We start from the raw sequence: 13,769 nt of genomic DNA on the forward strand, positions 1-13,769 counted from the left end.
TGTAACTAGAAAAAATACAACTTTCAAATAATTGAAACATGAAACATTAATATTGAAACTTACTTGGCAACTTGGACATCTGTATTAGAAAGGTTTCCTTGAGCAACTGTTTTTACTTGGTTATAGGCAGCCTTGATAACCTAGGATAGACAAGTAAAAGCTGGTCATCTTTGATCAGTGCCAAAGTCTGCTGCAGGGGCTTCTCTGGTGGCACAGTGGTTGAGAGTCCACCTGCCGATGCAGGGGACACGGGTTCGTGCCCCGGTCCGGGAAGATCCCACATGCCGCGGAGCGGCTGGGCCCGTGAGCCGTGGCCGCTGAGCCTGCGTGTCCGGAGCCTGTGCTCCGCAGCGGGAGGGGCCACAACAGTGAGAGGTCTGCGTACCCGCAAAAAAACAAAACAAAACAAACAAAGAAACAAACAAAAAACAAAGTCTGCTGCTGCAGCATTCAAATGCTCCTCTACTGAGGCAAAAACAAAAGATGGAAGGTTAGTTCCAGAGAAACAGTATAGTGTCCATTTGGAATTCTTAATTCACTACATGCTGCTTACTCTTCCAATGTTCCATAAAGCAGCTGTTTGTACAATATCCAAGTGGCCAAGTTTCTTAACAAACGTTAAGTGGCAGAGGGCAGAGGACGGCAGTAGGGTTTAGGAAAAGAAAACTCAGGGATTTATAATTGCCTACAAAGAATAAGCACCTCAAAATTTTCCCAAGACTCTCAAAGTATCATGTAATTAATCTGCTATCTCTTACTATTCACTAAGAAAAAAGTAGTAATCCATACATAGCCAATCTGAAAAGCCTGTCCATACCTGGAGTGCTAGAGTCATGAAGGAATCAACTTCTAGTGATGTGGGTGGGTACTTGGTAAATATATGTTGAATAAATAAATTAATAATAAACCTGGCCCATGATTTTCTCCCTCCCAACCCTGGCACCATTCTGGGTCTGCTACTTACTGTTCTTTCTAATCACCTAAACTCTAGGACCTTCATTTCCCCTCCAGGTGAGCTACCCATTTCCATAGCCATACCCCAGACATGCACATAACCTAGATCTGACCTACCTCTGAAATCCTCAATTCCAAGACCTCTGGCCTAAGTCTTTTATCACACTATCCTTATCTTCCATTTTATCAACATCTCTAGGTCCTTGATTTGCCCACTTTCAACCTATCAGGTCCCCCTGGCTTCACTTCTTTAGCCTAAATCCATGAATCATCTCTTCAATCACTCTTGCCAGTGCTTCCAACTTCCTGCCATCTTTTCATACTTCTGACCTGCCTACTTTGCAAGATTCCAGCCTGGGATCAACCCTACTGCCTGCCTCCTCCATTTCTGCATTAGGCTAGACGTCTGGCTGTACTATGCATTTGTGGTCACTTATCTCATGGAGACATCTGTACTGCTGTTATGCTCATTCTGTGTGCATCTAGCCACTCATCTGTCCCAAACCTCATTAGTTTCTTTAAACTCTCCTCCTCTCTCTTATTCTCAAAACATGACTTAGCCTCCTACCTTATCAGGGATGTACTTCCTCATCTTCCCGACATCCTCTTCTCCCATCAGCCTTTGTGTCCAAGGCTAAAATGTCCGATTGTACTTTGGATCCTGCTTGCTCTTGCTTTTTCAGACTTGATCCATCTATAATTTATCTCCTATATTCGCTCCAATTTTCTTTCCTTTCAGTGTGAATGTCTCTTCCTCTTTAATCTCTCAGTGGAAACTCTCCTAAAACTACCACCCACCTCAAGTCTAAGCTCCACCTGCCTGCACCAACTTTGTATTTCTCTCTTCCCATTCATTCCTTAATATTATAAATTTTAGTTCACTTCCAATACTCTGATAAAAACTGATAGTATCACCAATATTATCCTAGTTTGCTAAAACTACCAGACCTGTCTGTGGTAACTAAACGGATGTTAATCCAGAGTATATCGAAACAGTGTTAACCATTCTCTCTTTCCTGGCCTCCAAACGTGCCAGTTTCTCTTCTTTTTCTTTCTGTTTCTTTTTGGCCATTTTCCTTAGCTCGACCTTCAGTTTTCTTCTCCTCCAACCTTTCACGTGTAACCCTGACTTCAACACACTCTTTATAATGATGACTCCCAGTATACATCTTGGCCTTGACCTCAACTGAGTTCTTCATTTAGATATCCCAGAGACAACTCAATGCCACATGCCCACACAGAACGAAAATACCAAGGAAACATTTCCTCCCTCTTTTCTGGAAGCATCAGTATATGCGTTTTTCATTTCTAACTTTCCTCCACAGCAGATAACACTTTAATGATAATACACTATACAGAACTCTGATAAATCATGGCATTCAAACATTCCATGTTCTTACTAAAAATATGTTAATGGGGGAAAAAATCTTGTGAGAATTGATGAGTTTGCAACTTACATCTCCAGCAGCTGCAGCCTGTGAGATAGTGTAAATCCCAAAGAGTCCAGAATCTGAGTAACTGGCATTAAAAGCGGAAACCTGAAAATATAATGAAACTTTACTGTATGTCATTCTACCAGGTAAAACAGGGCACAATTTCCCTAAGGCTGTCTAGACAAAAACGTATACCTTCACAGTATAAGCAAAGACACAGATTAATATTTCACTTAAATGGTTCTATTAAGGACTGAAGTGTTCTATATACAGGTTACCTCTTTCACAACTGTAATGTTTTAGCTTTTCTCATTTAACTCTTTCTAAAATGACGGCTCACTTTCCTTGATATTTTCTAACCTTTTGATGATTAAAAGTTAAGGCAAACATTAACTTGTGAACATTACTACTGTAGATTCAGTACAGCTGAGTGGTATAAATCATGGGCTTTGGCATTAGATAAACCTGCTTTCTTCCCTCTGCTGTTGGTGGTGACTTCCTTTTCACCAATTCGCTTTCACTTCTCCTATAGACTAAAATTAAAGGGTTAGGAAAAAAATTTCTGCTTAGTATCTATTATTCAGATGTCCAAGGGAGCAAGAAGTTTAGCCTCTGGAAAACGGGTATTTCTGTCTGTAGTCTGAGTAGAGTGTTAAGTTCCTTAAGGTGGACATGACACCCTAGTAAAGTGCTTTTCAGTGTTTATGTGGACCGTTTACGTAAGGATCACTTGAGTTGTTATTAAAAATGTAGACTTTCAGGTTCCTACGACAGATCTACTCACTCAGATCACTAAAGATGCAGTCTGGGATTCCGAATTTTAAACTAGTGTTCCAGATGAAGTTTGAAAACCATTGGTTTGGCCCATACGAAGCATACAAAGATATGCACTTCAATCACCTGAAGTTTAATTACAATTCTGAGACTAACTAGTCATCCTCCAAATTTCTGGCCAAATTCTGAAGTAGGAATTTATATTAATTTTTTTTTTGGTGGATTTATCTTTTAAATTTATTTATTTATTTATTTATGGCTGCAATGGGTCTTCATTGCTGCACGCGGGTTTCCTCTAGTTGCGGAGAGCGGGGGCTGCTCTTCGTTGCGGTGCCTGGGCTTCTAATTGCGGTGGCTTCTCTTGTTGTGGAGCATGGGCTCTAGGTGCACGGGCTTCAGTAGTTGTGGTGTGCAGGCTCAGTAGTTGTGGTGCATGGGCCTAGTTGCTCCGCAGCATGTGGGATTTTCCCGGACCAGGGCTTGAACCCATGTCCCCTGCATTGGCAGGCGGATTGTTAACCACTGCGCCACCAGGGAATTCCCAGGAATTTCTATTATATTATGTCACTGGATTAGATTAAACTCCAACTACCCAAAGCATCATTAACATTCAATGGTGAAGAGTAAAGCATGAAGAAAAGAAAACAGAGTAGACCATGAACCAGGAGAAAGAAAATCTGGAGGATATCTAATTAAGGACTAGTACTAATTTAAGATAATGGTTTTTGGGAATTCCCTGGTGGTCCAGTGGGTAAGACTCTGAGCTGCAGGGAGCCTGGGTTCGATCCCTGGTCGGGAAACTAGATCCCATGTGCATGCCGCAACTAAGAAGCCCACACGCTGCAACTAAGAAGCCCGCATGCTGCAACTAAACATGCCGCAATGAAGATCCCACGGGCCACAACTAAGACCCAGTGCAGCCAAAATAAATAAACTTAAAAAAAAAAATAAGATAATGGTTTTCAAACTGTGCTCCAGGGAACTCTAAGGTTCTGTACAGAAGATTCCAAGGGTTTCACTGTCAAGTAAGCCTTCTAAACTTCTTTAAAAGCAAGAACTTTTGTGTTGGGCATTGCAATTGGGGAATGGCACTGATGAAAAAGGCTCCTCTGCTAAAAAAAAAAAAAAAGTCTGACACTACCACTAAAGTATTAAACAGAGGAATAAAAAGAGAAGATGACTGATTTTAATTTTCACCATTAAGTGTCAAATGGCCAAAGACTCAAGAGGCATAAACCTACCTGTGCCATGTACTATTGCTGAAATTATGAACGATACTTAATCCTACAATTTAGTACATTTGTTACTTTTTAAAGATATAATTGAAGGTCACATGGGGCATTACATTGGGCAAACTACCGTCACTCATTAAATATTTTGCCGGTTGACATTTTACATTCTCGATTTGAGTATCATTATTTTGAAAGCTTTAGCACTTTCCTCACTGTCATAAAAAGGTGTCTTCTAAGGCAACATAACTTTTGGTTATGGTTAAATGTCATTTTTTTCTTTTAACTTAATCACAAGCTGGAGGAGCAGGTCTGTAAGTAATTTCTTGCTGTTTATCTTGTACACTTGGTTGGAAAACATGAAGGGCAGTGAAATTCAGGAAGTAGCCACAAGAATAGAAGGGGACAGAAGAAATCAGAAAAAATGACTAATTAGAATCTAGGGGAATGTTTAATATCTAAAACTTTATTCTAAAGGGAACTGAAGTGTGAATTTCTGACTTTTTAAGCATTCAATTCTTCCTTTTATATTAGAATAACAGCAAGTTTTTGATAGACCCACTAAGGTACTAAAATTAAGCCTGGCTGTCTCTTCAATTTTACAAAGATTTTCTTTGTGTTCATCTTAATTTTGTTTTTTTTTTTGGCCACACCGCGTGGCATGTGGGATCTTAGTTCCCTGGCCAGGGATAGAACCCGTGCCACCTGCAGTGGAAGCGCGCTGAGTCTTAACCACTGGACCACCAGAGAAGTCCCTCATCTTAAATTTTAAAAGCAGATTAACATTAAGAGCAAGTTATCAGGACTACATCGTAAACACTGATCCTGTGAAAACAAAAGGAAAGATATCGACTGTTCAGACTCACATCAAATGGCTGGTGAATTCCCTTGGCAACAGCTTGGTATAGAGAGCTGGTGGCATTGCTGCCTCTCTTAACATGTGGTCCAGCACCGAGGACATGCTGGAGAACACTAAACGCATTTGCTTCTGCACTTCCTGCAGCAGCACTTTCTGCTACAAGAGCAGCATGGACGAGACTGTCTCCATTCTGTTCTCGAATTTCACCTGGGGCCAGGTAAGGCAAGAGCGAAGAAAGTGGCTTTTGGTTTTATTCTTCAGTATTCTTTACAACACAGTATTAACCCATTAAGATTAAGCTTTTCCCTAGCCTGGTGCTCTCCTTGCTATCCTGCCCTTCCCCCAACACATACACAAACATGTTTAATACATAACACTCAAGCAATCTAATTCTTTCTTTCCACATTGATACTATTTGGTAGTAAATAATCAGGCCTATTATACTCCAATATGCTACTGGGGGGAGAGGCGGCACCCTGGTAAATTAACCTTAATGGAACAAAACGCTTACCTCCACGGTACTTGGTCTTTGCACCAGATAAACCAAGCCCACCCCTCATGTTGAGAAACTGTTCAGCAACTTGCTTTAGAACAGGATGACTCACACCTATTTCAAAAGAAATAAAAACAAACTAGAACCAGAATTTCTAGAACACAATTGTAAAACGCTATTTTAAAAATACATCATTATACAATTCAAATATTACAGAAATAAACAGTAAAGAAAATAACAGCCTCCCATAATGCCACTCTTCCAGACATATGCATTTACAGCTTTACTATATATTCATCTAGAACTTTTTCTATGCAAATATTATCCTTTTTATTTTTAAAATGGTGTCATTCTATTGATATTGTTTCTAACTTGTCTTTTGTAATTTACATCTAAGTGAATGGACTACACCAAACATTTAATGGTTATAAAGAATTTTATTATACGGATATACCATCATTTATTTAATCAATCTCTTCTTGAGGGACATTAGTATGCTTCTAATAGTTGGCTATTAAAACAATATGGCAATGTGCATCAAAAGACATTTTCAAAAGAGTGAAAAGATAATCCACAAAATGGGAAAAAATCTGGTAAGGATTAGTATCCAGAATATATAATGAACTCTTATAACTCAACAATTAAAAAAAACAAACAACCCAATTAAAAAATGGGCAAGGGACTTGAATAAGCATTTCTCCAAATAAGATATATAGATGGCCAAAAAGCACAAAAAAATATGTTCAATGTTATCAATCACTACGGAAATGCATATCAAAACCACAATGAGACACTACTTCACATCCATTAGGATGGCCATAATCAAAGACAGATAATAAGTGTTGATAAGGATGTGGAGAAATTGGAACCCTTGTGCACTGCTGATGGAATGTAAAATGGTTCAACTGCTTTGGAAAACAGTCTGGCAGTTCTTCAAATGGATAAACGGAGAGATACCCTATCCTGGCAATTCTACTCCTAGGTATACACCCAAAACAATGAAAAAGATGTTTTGTTAAAAAACTTATATATGAATGTTTATATTCATAAAAGCCAAAACATTCAGGAATAACCCAAATGTCCAGCTAATGAATGAATAACAAAATGTGGTAATGAAATATATTTTTCAGCCAGAAAAGGGAATGGAACATTGGTACATGTTACAATATGGATGGACTTTGAAAACATTATGCTAAGTGACTAAGTGAAAGAAGCCAGTTACAAAGACTATTATTGTATAATTCCCTTTATATGAAATGTCCAGAATAGTCAGCTCTATACAGACAGAAAGGAGATTAATGGTTGCCAGAGGCAAGGAGGAGGTGGAACGAGGAGTGACTGCTAATGAGTATGGGGTTTCTTGTGGGGATGGTGAAAATGTTCTGGAATTAGATAGTGGCAATAGTTGCACAACTCTGTGAGTATACTAAAAACCACAAACTGTACACTTTAAAAGGGTAAATTTTATGGCATCTGAATTATACCTCAATTAAGCTGTTATTTATAAAACAAATGAATAAAAACCCAAATTGCAAATAATATTCTCACGCGACTATTTTGTAAACTTGACCAAATGTTTTGGCAGGGTAAATTCTTAAAAGTAAATGCTGGGCCTAAGAGTATAAACAATTACAATTTTAATATATTAAAATAGACCTCCAGGGACTTCCCTGGTAGCACAGTGGTTAAGAATCCACCTGCTGGGCTTCCCTGGTGGCGCAGCAGTTGAGAGTCCACCTGCCGATGCAGGGGATGTGGGTTCGTGTCCCGGTCCGGGAAGATCCCACATGCCGCGGAGTGGCTGGGACCGTGAGCCATGGCCATTGAGCCTGCGTGTCCGGAGCCTGTGCTCGGCAATGGGAGAGGCCACAACAGTGAGAGGCCCGAGTACCGCAAAAACAAACAAACAAAAAGAATCCACCTGCTGATGCAGGAGACACGGGTTCAATCCCTGGTCCGGGAAGATCCCACATGACGCAGGGCAACAACTACTAAGCCCGTGCGCCACAAAAGAGCCTGTGCTGTAGAGGCCGTGAGCCACAACTACTGAGGCCACGTGCTTCAACTACTGAAGCCCGCACGCCTAGAGCCTGTGCTACGCAATGAGAGAAGCCACCGCAATGAGAAGCCCGCGCACCACAATGAAGAGTAGCTCCCGCTCGCCACAACTAGAGAAAGCCCGTGTGCAGCAACAAAGACCCAATGCAGCCAAAAAAAAAAAAAAAAAAAAAAAAAGTCCTCCAAAAATGTACCATTTTGGGGCTTCCCTGGTGGCGCAGTGGTTGCAAGTCCGCCTGCCGATGCAGGGGACACGGGTTCATGCCCCGGTCTGGGAGGATCCCACATGCCACGGAGCAGCTGGGCCCGTGAGACATGGCCACTGAGCCTGCGCGTCCGGAGCCTGTGCTCCGCAACGGGAGAGGCCACAACAGTGAGAGGCCCGCATACCGCAAAAAAAAAAGTACCATTTTACACTCCCACCAATAATTTTTGAGAGTGCCTATTTCTCCATACCATGGTTAATACTGGGCAGTGTCAATCTTTTAATTTTTGTCAATTTCACAAATAAAAAAACTTTTAGTTATCTTTTACAATAATTGGCCACACACACACACACACACACACACTTTCCCCACGAATCGGTTCATGCCCTTTGTCTATTTTTCTACTAAACTGTACTTAAAACAAAGCAAAACAAAAACAAAAGCTCTTTGTAAAAGCTCTTTGCTTAGAGAAATCTGCCCTTTGTCATAGGTTTTGCAAATACTGTAATGAATTTGAAAGCCAGTGCTTTAAAAAGTTAAATGCTGGATTCTGCTTAAAAATAAAAAAGACTATTTTTGTTTTTTTAGAGTTGTGGAGGATTTATTTATATGCTATAAAACTGTGTTGGGGAAGTTGTATCTTTTTAAATTTTTATTGACATATAATTTATTTACAATGTTGTGTTAATTTCCGCTATAAAGTGACTCAGTTATACATATATATATTCTTTTTCATTATGGTTTATCACAGGATATTGAATATAGTTCTCTGTGCTATACAGTGGGACCTTGTTGTTTATCATTCTACATATAATAGTTTGCACCTACTAATCCCAAACTCCCAATCCTTCCCTCCCCCAGCCCCCTCCCCCTTGGCAACCACAAGTCTGTTCTCTGCGTGAGTCTGTTTCTATTTCATAGATAAGTTCATTTGTGTCATATTTTAGATTCTATGTATAAGTGATATATGGTATTTGTCTTTCTCTTTCTGACTTACTTCGCTTAGTATGATAATCTCTATGTCCATCCATGTTGCTGCAAATGGCATTATTGCATTCTTTTTAATGGCTGAGTAATATTCTATTGTATATATGTACCACACCTTCTTTATCCATTCATCTGTCAATGGACATTTAGGTTGTTTCCATGAAAGACTAGCTATTAAAATCCTATCACATACTGACTTTCTTTTTTTTTTTTTTCTTTTTCTTTTGCGGTACGCAGGCCTCTCACTGTTGTGGCCTCTCCCATTGCGGAGCACAGGCTCTGGACGCGCAGGTTCAGCGGCCATGGCTCACGGGCCCAGCTGCTCCGCGGCATGTGGGATCTTCCCGGACCGGGGCACGAACCTGCATCCCTTGTATCGGCAGGCGGACTCTCAACCACTGCGCCACCAGGGAAGCCCCACATACTGACTTTCTGACATAAACAGAGGATAAGTTCTGAAATTTTGTGTTCACATAATTATAGCTTAAAGAACTACTCTTTTTTTTAATGACTCACATTGAGACAGTGAAAAAATACTTTTATTCATAACTATAAGTGCAACATTTAACAGTAGCACACCTTAGAGTTTCTCTTTTTTCAATTAACCACTTTCTAGAATGCGACAGAACAACATAATGGAGAATTGTATAATCAGAATTTAAGAAAATACCCAAGTGAGTATATTATAAATTGAGGCTGGTTACCTATATAGTGACAGAATTACAATGTACTGGAAAGGTGTCCCATCCCCTGCCACACCAAATTATAAAGGAAAAGTCAGCAGCCTCAGTGAATTTTCTGACTATCTACCACTTTCTCTGGGAGCCAAGAACCATGGAACTGTAAATTATCTAAATATCGCTCTATATATAACTATAAAAGATGTATATATACATAGTTACGTATGATAGTACCTGATTTTTCAGAGTTTCAAGGATAATTCTACCTCCTCATTGAATAGGTCAGTCACATGTTTCACTATCTGCCAAGTCATACTTCTTTTTTTTAACTGAAGATTTACAATGTTGTGTTAGTTTCTGGTATACAGCAAAGTGATTCAGTTATAAATATTCTTTTCCATTATGGTTTATTACAGGATATTGAATATAGTTTCCTGTACAATAGGATCTTGTTGTTTATCCATTCTATATATAACAGTTTATATCTGCTATTCCCAAACTTCCAATCCAACCCTCCCCTGTCGCCCTCCCCGTTGGCAACCAAAAGTCTGTTTTCTATGTCTGTGACTTAAAAAACTACTCTTAAAAGAAGCAAACTGACATGCAGGCAATTCCCAACTTACCAAGTCCAATCAAAGCCATTCTTGCACTTGTAAAATGATTCTGTACATAGTCATGTAACTGAGGAAGTAAAAACATTTATTAGGTTATATTGGTATAAATATAAAAAGCTATGAAAACGTGAAACCGCAGTTCAGCAGAAGATAAATACTCAGGCTTAAAAGCTGCTATAATGAACTATAAAGGACTACTTAGTACTGAATGAAACTGAGCTTTCAAAAACCATTGCTTAAAAAGAACTAGAACTTAATGTGGTGATGGTTATGTAACTCAGTGAATATAATAAAAACCACTGAATTGTGCATTTTAAATGCGTGAACTGTATGGTATGTGAATTACATCTCAATGAAGCTGTTAATGGAAAAAATCAGAATTAAAAATTAGAGCACACATTGGCTTGAACTTGAAGATATGGGACTAAGTATGATTTTTATTATAATGTGATTTAAGTAGTACATCAGGTTTCTTTTGTCTTTATACAGGTAGTAATAAAGCACTGTTATTAACATTCTATAGTAGGGCTAATAGAGTTATATCACTATACCCCTATTGTGCATCTTTGAAGGTTTTTTTGCTCTGAGGTTACTGTCTATACCAGGGTTTCCAACCTGGATGATTACAGAATTATATGGGGAGCTTAAAAAACAAAAACAATGTCTCCCCACCCCATCCTATTCCTGTGCCCACTGTATAGACTGATATAGTAGATTCAATGTGAGATCTTGGAATCTTTATTTAAAACAAACCACCCACCCATCTAATCAACCACCAGGTGATCTGAGGATCAGCGAGATTTGACAATCACTGGTTTATACTATCACTTTAGACCTAATATTCAAAAGTAGGGCTAAAACATGCATTCTAAACAGGCACACTATTGCTCCCACGGGAGTGAAATTTAGGTCTTTGGGGTAAGAAAAAAACCTTATTCCTTTATATATAAACTACAAATATACATACGGTACATAAACAGATATACAGTATATCCATGGCATTAAGTAAGAAGTCAGTCAGAAAAAGAAAAACAAATACCGTATGCTAACACATATATACGGAATCTAAGAAAAAAAAAAAAGGTCATGAAGAACCTAGGGATAAGACGGGAATAAAGACACAGACCTACTAGAGAATGGACTTGAAGATATGGGGAGGGGGAAGGGTAAGCTGGGACAAATTGAGAGAGTGGCATGGACATATATACACTACCAAACGTAAAATAGATAGCTAGTGGGAAGCAGCCGTATAGCACAGGGAGATAAGCTCGGTGCTTTGTGACCACCTAGAGGGGTGGGATAGGGAGGGTGGGAGGGAGGGAGACGAAAGAGGGAAGAGATATGGAAACATATGTATATGTATAACTGGTTCACTTTGTTATGAAGCAGAAACTAACACACAATTGTAAAGCAATTATACTCCAATAAAGATGTTAAAAAAAAAATTCATGAGGGGTGGGTATTGGTTGAAAAGGCTCCTTGGCTAATGTTGAGAACTGTGAAGCTAAGGTAATAAAACTAAACTTTTATTCAATTTATCAGAATTTGTGCCCTAAAATGAATGGTGTCTCCATCTGTGGAGCCACCTTGGAAAGTCATATTCTTTTTTTTTAATGTTGATGTTTTTCTATTGAATGCTGCCTTTGCTCAAATTATTCTAGCAACCATTTCTTTAGAATTTTCTTTAGCCTAGGGATACATTTAAAGAATGCTAATAACTTTGAGATAACCATGGTTAACATCTTGGTATTTGTCTATGATGCAAACACCTTATTTTTTTAAAAATGGGACCCCTTGGTACATCCTATTCATAAATTACCTTTCCTTTACTTGAAAATAAGCTATGAAAACTTCATTATCAATTAATATTTCTGAATGGTTGAATAGTATTCCATTCTACAGATATTTAATATATTATTTAACTAGTTCTCTAATGTTGGATATTTGATTTGTTTCTTCTAATTTTTCACAATTACAAACAATGCCACAATAGACATCCTTGTAGGTAAATGTTTTGTTATGTGCATCCTTTTAGCTACCTCAATAATATATCTTCAATAATATATCTTCACAAGAGTGAATTTGATTTCTGAAAAACTTCAAAAACTTACTAGAGGCCAGTCTTATGAAAAATGTTGGCTGTTCCAAGTTGGATGATATCAGTTATAATTTTGTTTAACAGTACCATATGAATGGTAGGCATTAAATTGATAACTGGATAGTTTTCTTAACCAGGAGATAAGTCAAAAGAGGAAAGGGATACAAAATTCAGTTTTCTGTAGTGGATAACCAGAAATGAGAATAAAAGCCTAATTTCTGAGTCATATATACTTTGAAAGTGTTGATAATTCCCAGTTTTTCTCTTAATGTCTCTTGGTAAAAAGTTTTTTTGGGGGTGGGTGAGGGGTAGGAGTGGAAATTAAGATTGTATACACATACCTACACTTGCAAATTTAATGCTCAATGTTTCACACTTTGGAAACAAAGTTCTATGATATATACATGGCTGTGACATACGACAAATGTGCACTGCCAGCAAAGTGAGGCAGGTGTGCTGGAGAAGGTAAATGAGCTGGTGAGCAGGCTGATGACAGAATGGGAGGCAAGAAAGTGGGGTTCATTTCTACCTATGTATTCAGAGTGGTTAAAGGAAGACTTTTAGTCACAAGATTATGGTATTTAAACACTTACATACTGTTTAAAAGATAGATATACATAGACAAGGGTCTAGAAGAAAAATACACCTAGGTGCTAACAATGAGTGACTTTAGGTGTGTGAGATATCTTTTGTCCCCCTTTATTTTCTGAAATTTCTGTAAGGAACATGTCCATTTTGTAATAAAAACTTTTTTAGTTGAAAGATACACAAAAATTGTTCAGATGGAATTTTAGTTAAAAAGCAAGCTGCTGGATAGGAAATTCCCTGGCTGTCCAATGGTTAGAACTCTGCTCTTCCACTGCAGGGGGCACCAGTTCAGTCACTGGTAGGGGAACTAGGACCCCACAAGCTGCATGGCGTGGACAAAAAAAAAAAAAAAAAAAAAAAAGCAAGCTGATGGAAAAAAGCTAGAAAATTTCTTAAATTAGAAGATACGGGCTTCCCTGGTGGTGCAGTGGTTGAGAGTCCGCCTGCCAATGCAGGGGACATGGGTTCGTGCCCCGGTCCCACATGCTGCGGAGCAGCTGGGCCCGTGAGCCATGGCTGCTGGGCCTGCGCTCCGCAACGGGAGGGGCCACAGCAGTGAGAGGCCCGCGTACCGGGGGAAAAAAAAAAAAAATTAGATGATACAAAAAACTAGCAAACGAAACTGAAGTGGTAGATGAACATTCAATTTAATGTGAAAATAAGCACATTTTAAAATGTAATGTGTTGGAGCCTGAACCAAGATGGCAGAGTAGAAGGACGTGCTCTCACTCCCTCTTGTGAGAACACCAGAATCACAACTAGCTGCTGGACAAGCATCGACAGGAAGACACTGGAA

The 13,769-nt window shown here is 38.9% G+C and overlaps 1 protein-coding gene across 1 annotated transcript in view; it reads right to left on the minus strand.

Annotated features, from left to right (window-relative positions):
• Positions 1-13,769, minus strand: part of UQCRC2 (ubiquinol-cytochrome c reductase core protein 2) — a 31,467-nt gene that overhangs the window by 3,606 nt on the left and 14,092 nt on the right. Inside the window, exons 8-12 of the mRNA XM_019921972.3 lie at positions 10,297-10,354; positions 5,761-5,856; positions 5,257-5,456; positions 2,412-2,492; positions 64-140 (exon numbers count right to left, since the gene is read on the minus strand). Of these exons, the coding sequence (XP_019777531.2) occupies positions 64-140; positions 2,412-2,492; positions 5,257-5,456; positions 5,761-5,856; positions 10,297-10,354 (512 nt within the window). The remainder of the gene's footprint in view (positions 1-63; positions 141-2,411; positions 2,493-5,256; positions 5,457-5,760; positions 5,857-10,296; positions 10,355-13,769) is intronic.

The sequence above is a fragment of the Tursiops truncatus genome, chromosome 15, assembly GCF_011762595.2.
Source record: "Tursiops truncatus isolate mTurTru1 chromosome 15, mTurTru1.mat.Y, whole genome shotgun sequence".
Classification (NCBI taxonomy): domain Eukaryota; kingdom Metazoa; phylum Chordata; class Mammalia; order Artiodactyla; family Delphinidae; genus Tursiops; species Tursiops truncatus.